Consider the following 18,047-nt stretch of genomic DNA (forward strand, 5'->3'; position numbering starts at 1 on the left):
GCGCTCCCCTCTCCTTTCCCTTCCCTCCCCCCCCCTCAGGCCGGGAGTGCGCCTGCGCCGGGCTTGGCGGCGGTGTGAGAGGGAGCGGGGAGAGCGGAGCCGCCACAGAGCGCGAGAGAGCGCGAGGGGGAGGGGGCGCCGCGCTGCCGCCGCCGCTGAGGGGAGCCAGGAGGGGAGCCGCAGCCCGCCGGCCCGCAGCAGGGGCCCCGAGGGATGGTGTCCGCCGCCGCCGCCGCGAGGGGAGGCAGCTCCTGGCACTAGGGCACGGGCCGGGGCGCGGGGGGGCCGGCGCGGCGCAGCATGGTCCGGGAAACCAGGCACCTCTGGGTGGGCAACTTACCGGAGAACGTGCGCGAGGAGAAGATCATCGAGCACTTCAAGCGGTGAGTGAACGGGGGGGGGGCGCTGCTCATGGGGGGCCCCTCATCTGGGGGGGAGCGCAAAGGGGGTTCTCCGCCAGGGTCTGTGCGCGCTGCGTCCCCAGTGTATGAGCTGGGGGGGGGGATCTGCGTGTGGCTCCCCCCCTTCCTGGGCACGGAGCTGTTACGGGAGGGGGCACGGTCTGTGCATGCCCCCCGCTGCCCCAGGATAGCCCGGGAGCTTGGAGAAAACAGGATCTTCTATGGCTTCCCCTCACCCAGCATGGAGCCAGCGGTGAAGGGATGGGAAAATCTGTCTCAGGGTATCATAGCAACTCCTGCGGATACTCACCCCCATGGACTGTGTGTGGAAATCGCTCTGATCCCAGGCGAGAAGGGGTGCGGGGGGGGGTTGTGGGTGTCAGAGGAGAACAAAAATACCTATACGCGTCCCTGCACCGCGGTGAAGATCTTTGTGGTCTCCTGTACAATAAAATCCTGGAGGTTTATAATGCGGAAGGAGCTTCATGGAGAAATATTGGAGCCTCGCAGAGCCAAGGACTAGCAGGAGCAGAAACACTCATGGATGGAAAAGCCAGATGAAAAGAGGGAGTTCGCTATTTTCTACGTGGATGGGATATTTTGTGAGGTACAATTATGTTGGAAACAATTTTTACTCTCAGAGGCTGCTCATCTTCCTTCTTGGTGCCATGGTTTTAAAAATCCTTTCTCAGTGTTTAAATGAAGAGGGTTTTTGTTTTACATTTTTTTTTCTTCATATCAACCCATTCCATTACTGAAGGTAGCTGGATACCATGCACTCAGGTGTGAGCAAGTGACTGTAACCCCCTTGCATCTTTGGTTAGATGCTTTATAATGAAATTAACTAAGAGGTTTGTAAAGTGAATGGTGGGAGCTTAAGTGCTTGGAAATACAAAGGTGAAACTGAAGATCACAGAAATGCTTGAAGAAGCCAACTCCCAGTGGATCCTTTCACTAAGAAACAGTGTTCTGGAATTTATAATACTGGAATGTGGACTGGTATTGTTTTAGAGAGACAAGGTGGGTGAGGTAATACCTCTTATTGGACCAACTTCTGTTGGCGAAAGGGTCAAGCTTACACAGAGCTCTTCAGAGCTGGTATTGTTTTTTACATTTATAAATTCCATATTCTCTCACTATATATATTCTATAACCCCAATCACATAGGCCATAATGGAACAGTAGTTTGCATGCTTTTGTATTTTTCCTCACCTCTTCATATTTTTCTCTTAAAATATGAAAGCTTAAAAAAAGGTTTGTGTTCATCTGTCTGGTCTTAGTGGTATTTAACCAAATAGTTTGTTTTATCTGTTTTGAGGGATTACATTTAGTGGGTGGAAGATTAAACAGTGCTTTTTGGAAGTGTCATTATAAGGTTAACAAACTGCACTAGAACCTTGTTAAAAGAGTAATAAGGAAAAAAGAAATAAGTTCTAGATGTGCATTATAAATAGCCTGGATTGGGTCTATTCTCACACTCCAAAAGGGTTCTTAAACTTCTTTTTAATCTTCCTTACTACTGCTTAGTGTAGGAATATTACAGAGCGTCCTTAATAGTGAGTCACCATGGGAAAAATAGACTTGGTTACTAACACATGAGGAGCTTCGACAGGGAAATGGAAGAAGGAGCAGGAGAGCTGCCCTATGGCTTTTTTAATGGAAGATTATTTTCGTTGTTGCTTGATCTTCGATATTAAATCTTCATCTTGGAAGCATCCATGTCTGCATGTAAAGCAGGGTTTGTGAATAGTAAGCTCATTCATAACCACTTAAACTAGGCATAGTGTGTGTGCGCGTGCGCCCATTTGTGATCAGTCCCCCATTATTTTAAACTAGGACGTGAATAAAGCAAGAGATTGTGATTTGAATCAGGAATTAGGTAGAGTTATTTAGTAAGAATTGTTAGCTGGGCTTTCCCCACTTGCTACCCTTAAAATCCTTGTATATGAAATATTGAATTTATAGAGAATGAGCAGATTTAATGCATGTTGCTGGAGTGGATATATGTAAAATGATTTGTGTTAGTATTTTGCTCTCAGTCATCTTCCCCGTAAGATATGTCTGTCTTGTCATTGCACTGTTTTCAGTGGATGGGAAATTCACATGCACAAACGTGCAAACACGTGCATTGCAGCATTTGCTGATCAGTGACATGCTGCTAGCCTTGGCAACTCTGTCTATCCAAGAGAGCATTTGCTTGCTTTTTGGTGTGTCCCTTTTATAGTGCAGAGGCAGGGAAAGGGAAGGAGGAAACATTCAAAGAGAGATTTCTTTTCAAGTGGTGGATGGTGCAGCGGTCTGGCTTGTGTGAATGACTTTCTAAAATGGCGGCTAGGACTCAGTTTATGTGGGAAAGAGCAGAGCAGATCTCCTACTGCACAGAAGGAGGTGGGGAAACTGCAAAAGGAGGCAGCAGCAGGAGCTGCGTAGCAAGAGACTTCGCTAGGCTCCCTGATCATAACTGCATTTAGTTGCAAGACTTACTTTTATTTTCCTTTGCACACCTTAGACTGTCAGGAAATGAGTAGAGTTCATGGTGTGTACTGTGTGTGTGTGTGTGCACAAAGATGTGATCTATAAAGGAGTCCCTTTGCGTCTTTTTAGGCACCAACTAGATGGTTTGGTAGAGGCTCATTCCTGATATATTCATACTTACATAGTGTTCACATTTGGATTGTATGAGGAGTATAAATTGTGTGATAGGACGGGTCACAAAATGAATTGGAAATGGTTTAAAACTAGATAGGAGCATGATAGTTACTCAGAGCAGGGAGGAAATTCAGCCATACAGATCTGTTAACATTGCATGAAACTAAAGAAAACAACACCTCTCTGCCTTTGGAACCCTGATCATTAATTACGTTGATAATATTAATCAGAAGTTCATATTCCTATCATTAAGGCTTATACACAGAACATTTACTTTGATCTTCATGGTAGAGTGAGTCTGTATTAACCATAATTTTAGTTATGTAGGTGATCAGGGAATAAATAAACACATGGGTTACTCTAGAGTGTATATTCTAAAACTTAGTTCCAAGCATGATTTAATTTAAATAGCAAAGATGAGGAGTACTCAAATAAAATTGAAAATTTGGCATTCTGATATTTTTCCTTTTTTCATGACATTTTTAAAGCAGGAAAAAGTTGCCATGGTACTGTTGCTTAGAGATCGATCAGGAAAATGGCAGGATCTGAATTAATTACTTTTTTTGTTTTTACCTTTCTGAATTTTGATCATTGGTTTTGGAAGGAAATGCACATAGCTTAGGCAAAACCTTTCATTTCTGCACAACTTGAGTTTTCTTTACAATTTAGATTTTTAGCTGGTTCTTAAAAACAAAAATCCCACTCCCAAACCATGCATTTATATATGTGTGTACACACACCCTCCAAATCAGTAATAGGGGTGTGAAAGTCTAAACATTTGGCCACTGATATAGGTATTAGTTTAATATTTTTATTTAATACCGTACATTGTTTTGAGCTGTTTTTAGCTCTCTAAATTACTAAATATTTTGTTGCTTAAAATATCTTGAATGAAGTTTCAGTTAGCAGCGGGATCATCAAGGGTACTGTATGTGCACAGTAGAGCAAGCCTTTCTTTGTATGTTGGTTAGCTGAGTGGGGGAAGGGACAAGTTACCCAATAATTGTATTGCAGTCTTGTTTTATTGTGGCAGGAGCTTAGCTTTGCTGGACATATACATGTGAAAGGCAGCTGCCTGAGCTTGGATATGTAATGTATAAGGTTGGCTTCTTGGAAAGATAGGCTCTTTAGTTTGGAGCTCTTTTCAGATTTAGCTGATCTTGGCTAAATCAAGTTCCCACCCATCCCCCAGTCTGAGAACAGGAAAGAATATGCAAAGAAGCTGACAGAGCATATTACAAAGTTGTAGTTACAGAAGCAGAAAAGAGAATTTGTCAAAAATATATCACTATAATAAATATTGGATACAGCCAAGGAATAGCCAATGTCAGTTATATATGTAATTTCAGTGTACCAGTATTTATACTAGTTTTTCCAGTTGAAATATATTGCCATTTTCATATATAAGCATATGTGTAAATTAAATCTTTTTTGCAATTACAATCTCATGCTAAATATTTATTTTCAATACTGTACTGTAACTGAAATGGCTAGTTTTAAGAAGACACAGTAGGTGTACTGAGTGGGAGAGACTTTCATTTTTATTAATTGTAACTTAGGGAAATTTTGCTCACTTTGGTTTGCAGTCTCTTTCTTCATATTTTGGAAGAGGTTTATCTAGGCATAAATATAAATGCTTTGTAGCAGCAGTTTCTTCCAATATTTTATCTGTACTACTCTTTTAAAATTCAGTTTTCTTTTGCATAAATTGAAGCAATATTCTTTGGTAAATGCTTGTCTTAAATTGGAGGAGAATAGTGGAGTTGTCAAGAATTGTGACTGATGGTTGACTTCTGTGCACAGAATGTCTGTAAAATCTTTTTTTCAAAGCATATTTCTATCTTGCTGTTTTGAAGAGGTTGCTGATAAATTACCATTTGCGAATTTAAAAATATTTGGGCCAGCTTATGTGTGCACACACTGTATTTGTGTATTTTTCATATAGGCTTCAAAATATACAATTACTGACTGATTACATTTCATTTTCCATTGTATCTCAGACCTTTTCTTTAAACTCTTTCAAGGCTTTAAACTAGCACAGGAAATCAGGGAAGCTTGTTCTTAAAATAGTATATTTCATGTTATGATCTCTGATGCTGGAATTCAGTCTTCATTAAAACAGAATATTTAGCTGTGAGTGAAGGTGTTTCTTCATTGCAATAATTAAAATGAACCCAGATTATTGCACTCTTGAGTGATAGAAAAAAATCATTCACCATTACTGAAACAGATGCCCAGCAGCTTGCAGAACAAGGAGACTAAATATAGTAACATTTGTCCATAGCACAAATGCCACTCTTCCATGCTTTCTCCCTGTTTTTTCCCTTTGGTTATGCAAAGACCTGTTGCTTTGCCTTAACTGTTTGCATTTTAAATGGAAAAGACCAATGAGACTCTTGAAATCATTAGGGGTCATGTTATTTTGATATGCACACTTCTTTATTGTGTGGGAAATATTAGCCTGGGCAATGGGAAGATGTTCTCCGAGCCAATATTGTGAGTTTAAAGAAACACAAATACTATTTATATTGTAGTTCTTAAAGTTACAGCTCAAAAAAGGCCTAATGCAAATATTTTACATAACTGTTAATGTTGTTCTAAGCACGTTTTAGAAACCTTGTGTTCTTTGGCTTCAGGTTGTCTTCACTTCATGTGGAGGGCAAGGTGGAAATAGAATCTATTATTTAACAATTCATGTCCTTTGAAATATGGTTACACTTTGAAGAGTCAGTCTGTAAAAGGGGCATTGTGGAGATTCCATGTTTGTTTTCATTTACTTCCATATCTCATTTTGTTCAGTTTACAAAAATAAATAAATAAATAAAAATTTTCTACTGGCAAATAGTGCAAACTCATTCTAGCGTAACATAGAGTCAAGTTGTGTGCTTTATGGCTTATGAGTTGCCACTGGTAAATAAAGATTATACAGTTGAAGTTGATCAACAATTCTGTGAATGGTGTAAGGGGCAGAATAGAATCCAGTGTGGTCTCCAATGGCTGTATTGGCTCTGTACTGCTAACCAGAGCAAACTTTGCTTTGTCAGAATGCCAAGCAGATATGATCTGGAATGTGTACAGGGATCAGAACTGTTGAGTAAGAAACTACCATTATTTTTAACGTAGATGCTTTTCTGAACATAGCATTGGCAGTCTTTGCTATTGATTTAAATGAGAGCAGGATTGGGCCAATAATAATAGTAGTAGTAATAGTTTTCCTAGTAAAATTCTCCAACCATGAAACCAAAGTACTATGTTCTCAGGTCTGCAAAACAAGTTTTGTTACTTATAATTAGCAATGGTACTTTGGTACATCAGTTCAAATGTAAACATAAAGATGACCTCACTAAATCAACTGTATATTCAAAATAAAACTGAACATTCCTTTCCAGGCTTAATATTTGGGGATTTTATTTTTTTTTTTAATAAAAGAGGGTCATGGTGAATTCTGATTATGTTCTCTTATTTTGAATGAAATAACATAGAATTTTGTGGCTTGTTTTTAACTTCAAACAAGTAAAAGTGCTTTCATATTTCATTAACAATCCCCACATCAGCAGTGAAACTTGTGAGTGGTTTATGGCTATATTTCTTTGTTGAAAGCAGCCATTAAGTGCATTTTAAAGTAAGTGCTGAAGCATATTTTAAAGGTGGTCTTTCTTGGGGTGCAGGGAGGGGGGAATAAAGCTAAAGATAGGATATATTTTATTACAGTAGTGCCTGGAGTGTCTGGTCAATATCAGGGCCCACTTTTGTTGAGCACTGTACATACGCATAGTAAGACAGTCCCAAATAAAAAGAATTTAAAATATAGATAGAGAAGATGGAGAAAAAGGTGTGAGAGAGGAAATAGTATTCCCATTTTTCAGGTGAGGAGCTGAGAGATTAAATGACTTCTCAAGATCACTCAGGAAACCTCTGAGTTGAGTTGAACCCAGCTCTCGTGAGTCTCAGTCCGATGGCTTAAACCACAAGACCTACTTTTTCTCAAATAGGCTTTTCCCATTGCTAAGGCTAAGTCATCAGAATTTGTGGCTTTGAGGTGTGAATAAACAACCCCCCAAGCGACATAAGTCACACTGATGTAAGTGGTGGTATGGATAGCGCTTTGTCAGTGGGAGAGCTTCTCCCGCCGATATAGCTGCTTCTACCAGTCACGTAGGTGATTTTATTATGCCGAGGAAAGAGTTGTCTCCCATTGGCATGGAGCATCTTTGCCAGATGTTCTGCTGCAGTGTATATGCCTTAAGTGTTGAATGAAACCTCATTTGACTATATCTATGAGGCAGTCAGTGTTACTGGTGCCAGTGGAGTTTCTCCTGTTTCTTTATCATTTTGACTTAATCTCCTAAACTACTTCTGCTGTGCATTTGTTCCTAACTAAGCTTGATCCCCTGAAGGCCATGAGGACTGATTTCTAAATATCCTTTTAGGTTTCTGTGATGGAGTTGCTAGGCATATTGTCAAGTGGTTCTGTCTGCAACCACCGACCTCTTCCCGAAGACTTAGTCATTTCAGGGATGTTCTTCAATAGCTTATGATGTGTGAATTTTCCAGCTGCTTCAAAGTTGCCCCCGCTTCAAAAATAGTGAAGAGCACTGGTTTAGATCATATTTAACTGCTAAATTTTGGTTCCGTTGGGATAATTGTTGGACTCTGATTCCGTTTGGATCCTTTCTTAAATATTCATTATCATGCTGATTTGTGTTTTATGGAAATGATTTCATCATAATTTTGAGGTCTTGGGAGAGGCACCGATATTAAATCCATTCTTCAACTTAAGATAGTGAAATATTATTTACTTGAAAGTTTTAATGTTGCAGTGCAAACAGAATCCTGATGCCATGTAATTTTACATGCAATGTAAACTCATGTAAAGCTCTTTGGGCATGTGACCCTGTCATCCTAAGGTGAATTCATATGTGGGCCTTGGCTCCACTAAGGGGGAAAAAAGTGAGTTCTTACCTTGTCCACTAACAAGTAATAAACACAAGGGAAAATCCTAGTGAAAGCAAAGTAGTTTGCAGTGTTTACTTCAAGCTGCTACCACATGTGGCAGCTACAAACATTTGTGTGTATGATTTTTACCATGGATTAGTTAACACATGTTGGCTAACACAAGGTAAGAATGCACCTTGCTTTTTATTGAAGATGCACTGTAGAAATAGTGTTTTCTTACCATGTGTTAGTGAACGCATTCAGTTTGAAGTGAACACTAAAGGAGCAGTAACCAACAGTTACATGGATGATCTAAACATGCAGGGAGGGGGAAAATCTAAGTCAAACATAAGATTTTAGTAACCTAGAACTACATTAAATATTTTAGAGAAACAGGCATCTATTTCTCTCAGTGATAACGGATTATTCCAGATTCTTGACTATATAATCTTACATTTTTGGATTGCATTGAGGTGGTCAGTGACTTCCTGCACTACCACTGATTCTACCAGAAAAAGAAAGAATATAACAAAGAAGAGTGCTAGGTTGTCAGTAATATAGTATAAGGTAACCCATCTACTTAAACCACGTCAGAGAGCATGTAAAGAGAGTTGGTCCATGAGTGCACATGGACATTTCTTTTAATATTGAAAACTCAACTAACATCTGATAGAGTACTGTGACGAGCATAATTTATGCTTGAGGAGTAGGGTATATGCCAGGAGACCTAGGGACTTTCAGCATTACAGGAGGCCATACTCCATTTCCAAGAAACCTGTCTGTATCCTAGCCATCTAGATATCCGTGTGCTCCCTAAGAATGTGCAACTGTTGTCTCTAAGAAATAGAGAAGATATGTGAGATAATTTATTTTGTTGGGCCAACTTTTGTTGGTGAGAGAGACAAGCTTTTGCACTTACACTGACCTTTTTTTCAGGTTTGGAAAACTTACTCAGTGACCCAGATACAAGTGTCACACTGTCATACAAGCTGGAACAGATTATTTAGCATAAGTGGCATCCATCCAGGGTTCAGATGATTATATATCCATATAGCTGTAGCACCTTCATGTTTTCCCAGCAACCCAGGACTGGCTTAATTAAATCCACTTCCAAAGTAGAAATAATCAATTTAAAAAGATTATTTCCTGGTGAATCCTTGAGGAAGTGGGGAAATGTCAGAACAAAGTTGTACAGATATTTCTGTCTCTTCTCTGCTATCTTTCAACACTGTAGTGAAGAGCAGATTGCTTCATTCAAGGAGGAGGAGTTTGGAACTGAGACTTTCAGAAGCTGCCTTGTGACGCTGGTGCTTTGTTGGTTGAGTTTTGTTTTTGCTCCCCAGTGCCAACTAGCAAAATCTGTCTTATTGGTTATTTAGTGCATTCTTCATTGGAGGGAGATTAATTGTGAGCTTTCATGGTGTTCTCAGATGACAATTGAAGAAAAAGGAAAATATTTAAACAGTGAAATAAGGAATAAATTAGAAAATATAATTATTTAATCACTGTAATCTGATTTGTTTAGCCACCTCTTCAGCATGCCAATTTAAAACTCTTGGGAAATGTGATGCTGAAGCTGGGAAATCAAATATTGTACAACTGGTTAATGGCTTACATTCACAAGATCTTTGTGTTGTACTGTTGGTCATTGTAAATGGTTAGCTTTAGACAAAGGTCACTATTTTGTAAACTGGACTAACAAATAGCTTGCTTGTCATCTTTAAAACCTAATGATCATACTGCGATAATAGTGGGACTACAAAAGTGTTTCACCTCCTTGTTTGTTTGAAGTATACTCAATCTTCTGTGGGTGGTTATCAATAATATTGGGCTCCCCTACTCTGACCAAAACTTCATTAATGCTGTTTTACAGTGATATCTTAGCGGTAGTGCTACTTTACTTGATGTGCTAATAGTGTCACAGCTTCAATATTTTGATGGTTTTTATTCAATCTACTGTACTCTATAATTGCAGCACGTTATATAAAATCTTGGAATGAAGGAATAAAAATGTAAACTTTTAAAGAGAGACCTCTCCATATAACAAATCAAAACATAGTTGTCCTTAAAAACACAACACAACATTAAAGTCTTACTCATAGACTCTAGGACTGGAAGGGACCTCGAGAGGTCATCAAGTCCAGTCCCCTGCCCTCATAGCAGGACCAAATACTGTCTAGACCATCCCTAATAGACATTTATCTAACCTACTCTTAAATATCTCCAGAGATGGAGATTCCACAACTTCCCCAGGCAATCTATTCCAGTGTTTAACTACCCTGACAGTTAGGAACTTTTTCCTAATGTCCAACCTAAATCTCCCTTGCTGCAGTTTAAGCCCATTGCTTCTTGTTCTATCATTGGAGGCTAAGGTGAACAAGTTTTCTCCCTCCTCCTGATGACACCCTTTTAGATACCTGAAAACTGCTATCATGTCCCCTCTCAGTCTTTTCTTCTCCAAACTAAACAAACCCAATTCCTTCAGCCTTCCTTCATAGGTCATGTTCTCAAGACCTTTAATCATTCTCGTTGCTCTTCTCTGGACCCTCTCCAATTTCTCCACATCTTTCTTGAAATGCGGTGCCCAGAACTGGACACAATACTCCAGTTGAGGCCTAACCAGCACAGAGTAAAGCGGAAGAATGACTTCTCGTGTCTTGTTTACAGCACACCTGTTAATGCATCCCAGAATCATGTTTGCTTTTTTTGCAACAGTATCACACTGTTGACTCATATTAAGCTTGTGGTCTACTATGACCCCTAAATCTCTTTCTGCCATACTCCTTCCTAGACAGTCTCTTCCCATTCTGTATGTGTGAAACTGATTGTTCCTTCCTAGGTGGAGCACTTTGCATTTATCTTTATTGAACTTCATCCTGTTTACCTCAGACCATTTCTCCAATTTGTTCAGATCATTTTGAATTTTGACCCTGTCCTCCAGAGCAGTTGCAATCCCTCCCAGTTTGGTATCGTCCGCGAACTTAATAAGCGTACTTTCTATGCCAACATCTAAATCATTGATGAAGATATTGAACAGAACCGGTCCCAAAACAGACCCCTGCGGAACCCCACTTGTTATACCTTTCCAGCAGGATTGGGAGCCATTAACAACTACTCTCTGAGTACGGTTATCCAGCCAGTTATGCACCCACCTTATAGTAGCCCCATCTAAATTGTACTTTCCTAGTTTATCTATAAGAATATCATGCGAGACTGTATCAGATGCCTTACTAAAGTCTAGGTATATCACATCCACCGCTTCTCCCTTATCCACAAGGCTCGTTATCCTATCAAAGAACGCTATCAGATTAGTTTGACACGATTTGTTCTTTACAAATCCATGCTGGCTATTCCCTGTCACCTTACCACCTTCCAAGTGTTTGCAGATGATTTCTTTAATCACCTGCTCCATTATTTTCCCTGGCACAGAAGTTAAACTAACTGGTCTGTAGTTTCCTGGGTTGTTTTTATTTCCCATTTTATAGATGGGCACTATATTTGCCCCCTTCCAGTCTTCTGGAATCTTCCCCCGTCTCCCATGATTTCCCAAAGATAATAGCTAGAGGCTCAGATACCTCTTCTATTAACTCCTTGAGTATTCTAGGATGCATTTCATCAGGCCCTGGTGACTTGCAGGCATCTAACTTTTCTAAGTGATTTTTTACTTGCTCTTTTTTTATTTTCTCTTCTAAACCTACCCTCTTCCCGTAAGCATTCACTATACTAGACATTCCTTCAGACTTCTCAGTGAAGACTGAAACAAAGAAGTCATTAAGCATCTCTGCCATTTCCAAGTCTCCCATTACTGTTTCCCCCTCCTCATTGAGCAGTGGGCCTACCCTGTCCTTGGTCTTCCTCTTGCTTCTAATGTATTGATAAAAAGTCGTCTTGTTTCCCTTTATTCCCATAGCTAGTTTGAGTTCATTTTGTGCCTTTGCTTTTCTAATCTTGCCTCTGCATTCCTGTGTTATTTGCCTATATTCATCCTTTGTAATCTGACCTAGTTTCCATTTTTTATATGACGCCTTTTTATTTTGTAGGTCACGCAAGATCTCGTGGTTAAGCCAAGGTGGTCTTTTGCCACATTTTCTATCTTTCCTAACCATCGGAATAACTTGCTTTTGGGCCCTTAATAGTGTCCCTTTGGAAAAACTGCCAACTTTCCTCAGTTGTTTTTCCCCTCAGTCTTAATTCCCATGGGACCTTACCTATCAGCTCTCTGAGCTTACCAAAATCCGCCTTCCTGAAATCCATTGTCTCTATTCTGCTGTACTCCCTTCTACCCTTCCTTAGAATTGCAAATTCTATGATTTCATGATCACTTTCACTCAAGCTTCCTTCTACTTTCAAATTCTCAACAAGTTCCTCCTTATTTGTTAAAATCAAGTCTAGAACAGCTTCCCCCCTAGTAGCTTTTTCAACTTTCTGAAATAAAAAGTTGTCTGCAATGCAGTCCAGGAACTTATTAGATAGTCTATGCCCCTCGGTGTTATTTTCCCAACATATATCTGGATAGTTGAAGTCCCCCATCACCACCAAATCTTGGGCTTTGGATGATTTTGTTAGTTGTTTGAAAAAAGCCTCATCCACCTCTACTACAGGCCACCTAATCAGGTGGAAGACTCCCAGCACGACATCACCCGTGTTTTTTACCCCTTTTAGCCTAACCCAGAGACTCTCCACACTTCCGTCTCCTATGTCCATCTCCACCTCAGTCCAAGTCTGTATGTTTTTAATATATAAGGCAACACCTCCTCCCTTTTTCCCCTGTCTATCCTTCCTGAGCAAACTATACCCATCCACACCAACATTCCAGTCGTGTGTATTATCCCACCAAGTTTCAGTAATGCCAATAATATCATAGTTGTATTTATTTATTTATTAGTACTTCCAGTTCTTCCTGCTTATTACCCATACTTCTTGCATTTGTATATAGGCATCTAAGATACTGGTTTGATCTTGCCTCCCAGCTTTGCCCTGACCCTCCTTCCTCTCTGCCATTATAGCCCATGTTCCCTCCTGTTTCCAACCCATCTCCCAGGTCTTGTTCCCCACTTACCTGTGGGCTTTGCTCACCTGTCCCCGTCGAACTTAGTTTAAAGCCCTCCTTACTAGGTTAGCCAGTCTGTGCGCAAATAAGGCCTTTCCCCTCTTCGAAAGGTGAACGCCATCTGTTCCTAGCAGTCCTTCCTCGAATAGCATCCCGTGGTCGAGGAAGCCAAAGCCCTCCTGGCGACGCCATCTTCGCAACCAGGCATTCACCTCCACGATGCATCTGTCTCTGCCCGGACCCCTACCTTCAACAGGAAGAATCGAAGAGAATACCACCTGTGCTCCAAACTCCTTAACCCGTACTCCCAGAGCCCTGTAGTCACTCTTGATCTGCTCAGTGTCACACCTCGCAGTATCATTTGTGCCCACATGGATGAGTAGCAAGCTATTTGTTAGTCCAGTACTCATAGACTTCAAGGTCAAAAAGGACCATCATGATCATCTAGTCTGACCTGCACATTGCAGGCCATAGAACCTCAGCCACCCATTCCTGTAATAGACAAATAACGTCTGGCTGAGTTACTGAAGTCCTCAAATCATGGTTTAAAGACCTTAAATTACAGAGGATCCACCATTTACTAGTTTAAATCTGCAAGTGACCTCCAGGATTTCTGCCAATCTGACCTGGAGGAAAATTCCTTCCCAACCCCAAATATGGCGAACAGTTAGACCCTGAGCATGTGGGCAAGACCCAACAGCCAGACATCTGGGAAAGAATTCTGTAGTGTCCCATCACTGACCATTGTAGATATTTGCTTCTTTTTAAAGAATAAACTCCCGTGTACCAAAGTAAAAGGACAACTAGAAACTAACCTGGTAACTGAATACAATCATTATTATGAAGACAGTGTGTATGAACTAATCTGAAACATATTTCATAAAACAGAACTCTTGGAGATGTGCGTTGTTGTGTAAAATTATATTGTTGGCTTCTGCTATACTTTTCTCAGACTCCTACATTACCAAGGACCCAACTCTTCAGTGTCAACCTAAAGGTAGGTTGTGACCTGGCTCAAGCCGGGGAAGCTAATGATCCAACCAGTGGACCAGATTTGGTGTTGAATCCTGGTCATGTGCCACCCGAGGCACCTTGTGCATACATTGAGTGGGGAACCATGAAATATTTAGTGTGCTTGAATTGGAAAAGTGTTTCTTTATTCTCTTAAAAACTAGCTACAAAAGCTCACAATGTAGGCAACATGGCATTTGACTTTCACATAATCCAAGAGCCTTCATCAACTATATTAGCCATATAAACCAGGAGTCGGCAACCTTTCAGAAGTGGTGTGCCGAGTCTTCATTTATTCACTCTAATTTAAGGTTTCACGTGCCAGTAATGCATTTTAACATTTTTAGAAGGTCTCTTTCTATAAATCTATAATATATATAACTAAACTATTGTTGTATGTAAAGTAAATAAGGTTTTTAAAATGTTTAAGAAGCTTCATTTAAAATTAAATTAAAATGCAGAGTTCCCTGGACTGGTGGCCAGGACCTGGGCAGTGTGAGTGCCACTGCAAATCAGCTCTCGTGCTGCCTTCGGCACACGTGCCATAGGTTGCCTACCCCAATATAAACTTTTATGTTAAAGGCAAAGGAAACGATGCTGTTGTTTGCATTTTTTTAAAAAAAGGAACAGTATAACAGTGTATATATAACAGTATAACAACTTTGAAAAATATTTTAATTTTGTAAACTAATGCTAAAACTTTCTTGGTCTTATTTTTGATGTGATGTACTAAATGTGAGCCTAGACACAAAGCATGAACGTCTAAATCTTATCAGCGCAATATTGGAACTGCTCAGCATAAACCATTTCAAAGCCAGAAGAGTGGCAGAACTGTTTTGGCAGAATAATAATTGATCTCCAATATCACCTACTACACCAAATGGGTTTACTTCCCTATATCCATAGATGGAGACTGTACCAAATTGGTTGTAGGGACCTCATGTCCGTGAGTTTGGGAGGATGATGGTAGGCATATTAAAAAAATAAATATATGGAGATACACCTGTGTCCTAGAACTGGAAGGGACCCTGAAGGGTCATCGAGTCCAGCCCCCTGCCTTCACTAGCAGGACCAAGTACTGATTTTGCCCCACATCCCGAAGTGGCCACCTCAAGGATTGAACTCACAACCCTGGGTTTAGCAGGCCCATACTCAAACCACTGAGCTATCCCCTCCCCCATACATAATTTGGAGTCAGATCTGGATGCCAGGTGGGTTTTCATCATTTAGTATTATGCGTATCAAATAAGTTCTCCTTTCTGAAATGGATCCTCCTTTAGCTTCTTCAAAAAGCACCAGTGATTTCAAATTTATAATTTCATTTAGCATATGTTGGTTTTGGAGTGGTGTGAATTTGAGTGAGAGATCCATTCCCTCTAGATAGGTAAAAAATATATAGCTTCCAATCAAATATGATTGAGCTAATATTAATGTCTCCACCGCAGGGTGGATAAAAAGAATTTTAGGAAAAATAACTATTTGAATCAACATAGTATTTTAATTATGCTACTCTTTCTTCCTGTTCTATAGTTGTAAATGACAACCATGGATGTTTTGTACTTGATTATAATTTGTAGAATTTCAGATTTTACATAATGTTTTCTAAGAAGTTTCAGATTTAAACTGCTCATCCATGCTACAAAAGACATGTAAAAGTCCTCATTTATCTTCTTACTGTGAGACCAACACCAACTCAAACAAAATTGATAGGCAACTAGCCTGTATTATACTGGCAAACTACCTTCTGATTGAATATTCATAAGTCAGTATAGCCTGGTTAAAGTATTTCAGCTTTCCTCCTCTTCCACTTAGGTTTGCAGTTAGCAGTCCATGGGACTTGTGCTTTTAAGTTCCTTGGGTTGTTTTGAAAATCCTACTTAAATAGGCTCATAATCACATATTTAGGTGCGATTTCCAAAACTACCTAGCACACAGTGGCTGTGAACTGAGAAATAACTCTTTAAGTTTCAGGGTGATAGGGGAAGTTTTCCTCTTTGAATTGAAAATTGTGAAATTTCAGGAGAAGATGAACTTCCAGAATTTGTGACTACGCCTGCAAGTCCTGTGAATCATTGCACCTCTTCCTACTTAAGAAATGGCACAGAGGCTCCCAAACTATTTTGGTTACAAGGCAGTTGGTTGATAACTTTTTCTATAAAGACCACTTTACAAAGATAACAGGAATGGGTAACCTCTCAACACCAATGAGCAATTTCTGGGAAGAAATTATTTTAGTAGGTCCATGTGAAATCTTCCCTATAGCTAGGACCCTACCAAGTCCAGTGTCCATTTTGGTCAATTTCATGGCCGTAGGATTTTAAAAATAGTAAATTTCATGATTTCAACTATTTAAATCTGAAATTTCACTGTGTTGTAATTGTAGAGGTCCTGACCCAAAAAGTACTTGTGAGGTGGTCTCAAGGTTATTGTAGGAGGCGTTGCAGTACTGCTACCCTTACTACTTCACTGCTGCTGGTGGCAGCAGTACCTTTAGAGCTGAGCAGCTGGAGAGTGGCTGCTGCTGGCTGGGAGCCCAGTTTTGAAAGCAGAGCTGCCACCATCAGCAGCGCAGAAGTAAGGATGGCATGGTATGTGGCACCTTATGGACTAACAGACGTATTGGAGCATGAGCTTTCGTGGGTGAATACCCACTTCGTCGGATGCATTATTTAAGATTATTACTTAAATATATTGAGCCAAGTTCCGCTCTTGGAGGCGTGTACAACTTTGATTAGTGTTTCATATGTATGTAATGGAGGGCAGTGAGTACAGAGGCCCATCCCTGTTTGCCCAGTTGCATATTCTTGCTGCCTTGGTTTCTTCCATCAGAGCAAATTGCATTTATGTATGGCATAGGAAGATGGGGGAGGGATAGCTCAGTGGTTTGAGCATTGGCCTGCTAAACCCAGGGTTGAGAGTTCAATCCTTAACAGGCCATTTAGGGATCTGGGGCAAAAAAAAAAAAAAAAAAGTTGGGGATTGGTCCTGCTTTGAGCAGGGGGTTGGATTAGATGATCTCCTAAATTCCCTTCCAACCTTAATATTCTATGTCCTGGCTCTTAAAGAACTATGTTCCTTTTCCCCACACCACCATGTAAAAACATTACATCAAACAGTGTAAAAACATTCGCTGTTCTATCCATATACTTGATCATTTTACTTCCCTTATGTATAATCATATTTCTAAAAGCTTTCCACCCCATCAAAAAGATGACTTTGTAACAGAAGTAAAACTAAAACCTTTCTTGTGCTGACTTTGCAGTGTTCCTAATACATCTCCTGAAATATGTTAAATGAGAATTGTAAAGCAAAAATGAAAACAAAGTTCAGCAAAGATTTACTGTGTAGGGTGTCAAAAGTATTTAGCATGTCATTCTTGGATAACCCAGGTACAAAAAGTACCATTGACTGTCTATGCTGTGTTTTTATCATCTTCCATCAGTGCACCTCTGCTGATGGTGTGCTGGTGTGGACAGCGGACAGGTGTTTCCACTGACATGATGGTAAAAACACATGTGCCCTGACTCCTTAGTATGCTTACTGTTGATAGCCAAAGTTGAGAGATTTCCCACAGAAAACAACCCCCAAACAACCAACCATTGATAGCCATGGTGTCAATAAGGTTACAGAATGATACATTCTGAGACAGTTCAAGCTGAAAATGAAAACCGAAGAAATGGATGACTTGCCCATCTGGCCTGATACAAGACTTTGCTAAATTCCTCCTCTGGCTCTATGCAACCTTTATATGTCCCATGAGCACTTTGGGAAGAGTGCATATGGCTAATTAGCTGGATTAAGATAAAAGTGGGGAAGCTATATTAAAAATTCAGTTCGTCACATAAATCACCTTAATAGTTTTCATAAACTGATTCTTTAATGGTTGCTACTGTTGAAGTTGAGGGCTCCCTGAAGCATCATGCTTGCTGGGAGAAGTACTACTAATGAGAACACCCTCAAGAACTGCTGTTTTTTTGCTTAGGGCTGGCAGGGTGGATTCA

The 18,047-nt window shown here is 40.1% G+C and overlaps 1 protein-coding gene across 1 annotated transcript in view; it reads left to right on the top strand.

Moving 5' to 3' along the window:
• The first annotated feature begins 250 nt into the window (after positions 1–250).
• Positions 251–18,047, top strand: part of SPEN (spen family transcriptional repressor) — a 95,637-nt gene continuing 77,840 nt past the window's right edge. Inside the window, 1 exon segment of the mRNA XM_030537891.1 lies at positions 251–383. Within this exon segment, the coding sequence (XP_030393751.1) occupies positions 301–383 (83 nt within the window). The 5' untranslated portion in view covers positions 251–300.

Source organism: Gopherus evgoodei, chromosome 18 (genome assembly GCF_007399415.2).
Source record: "Gopherus evgoodei ecotype Sinaloan lineage chromosome 18, rGopEvg1_v1.p, whole genome shotgun sequence".
In the NCBI taxonomy this organism is placed as follows: domain Eukaryota; kingdom Metazoa; phylum Chordata; order Testudines; family Testudinidae; genus Gopherus; species Gopherus evgoodei.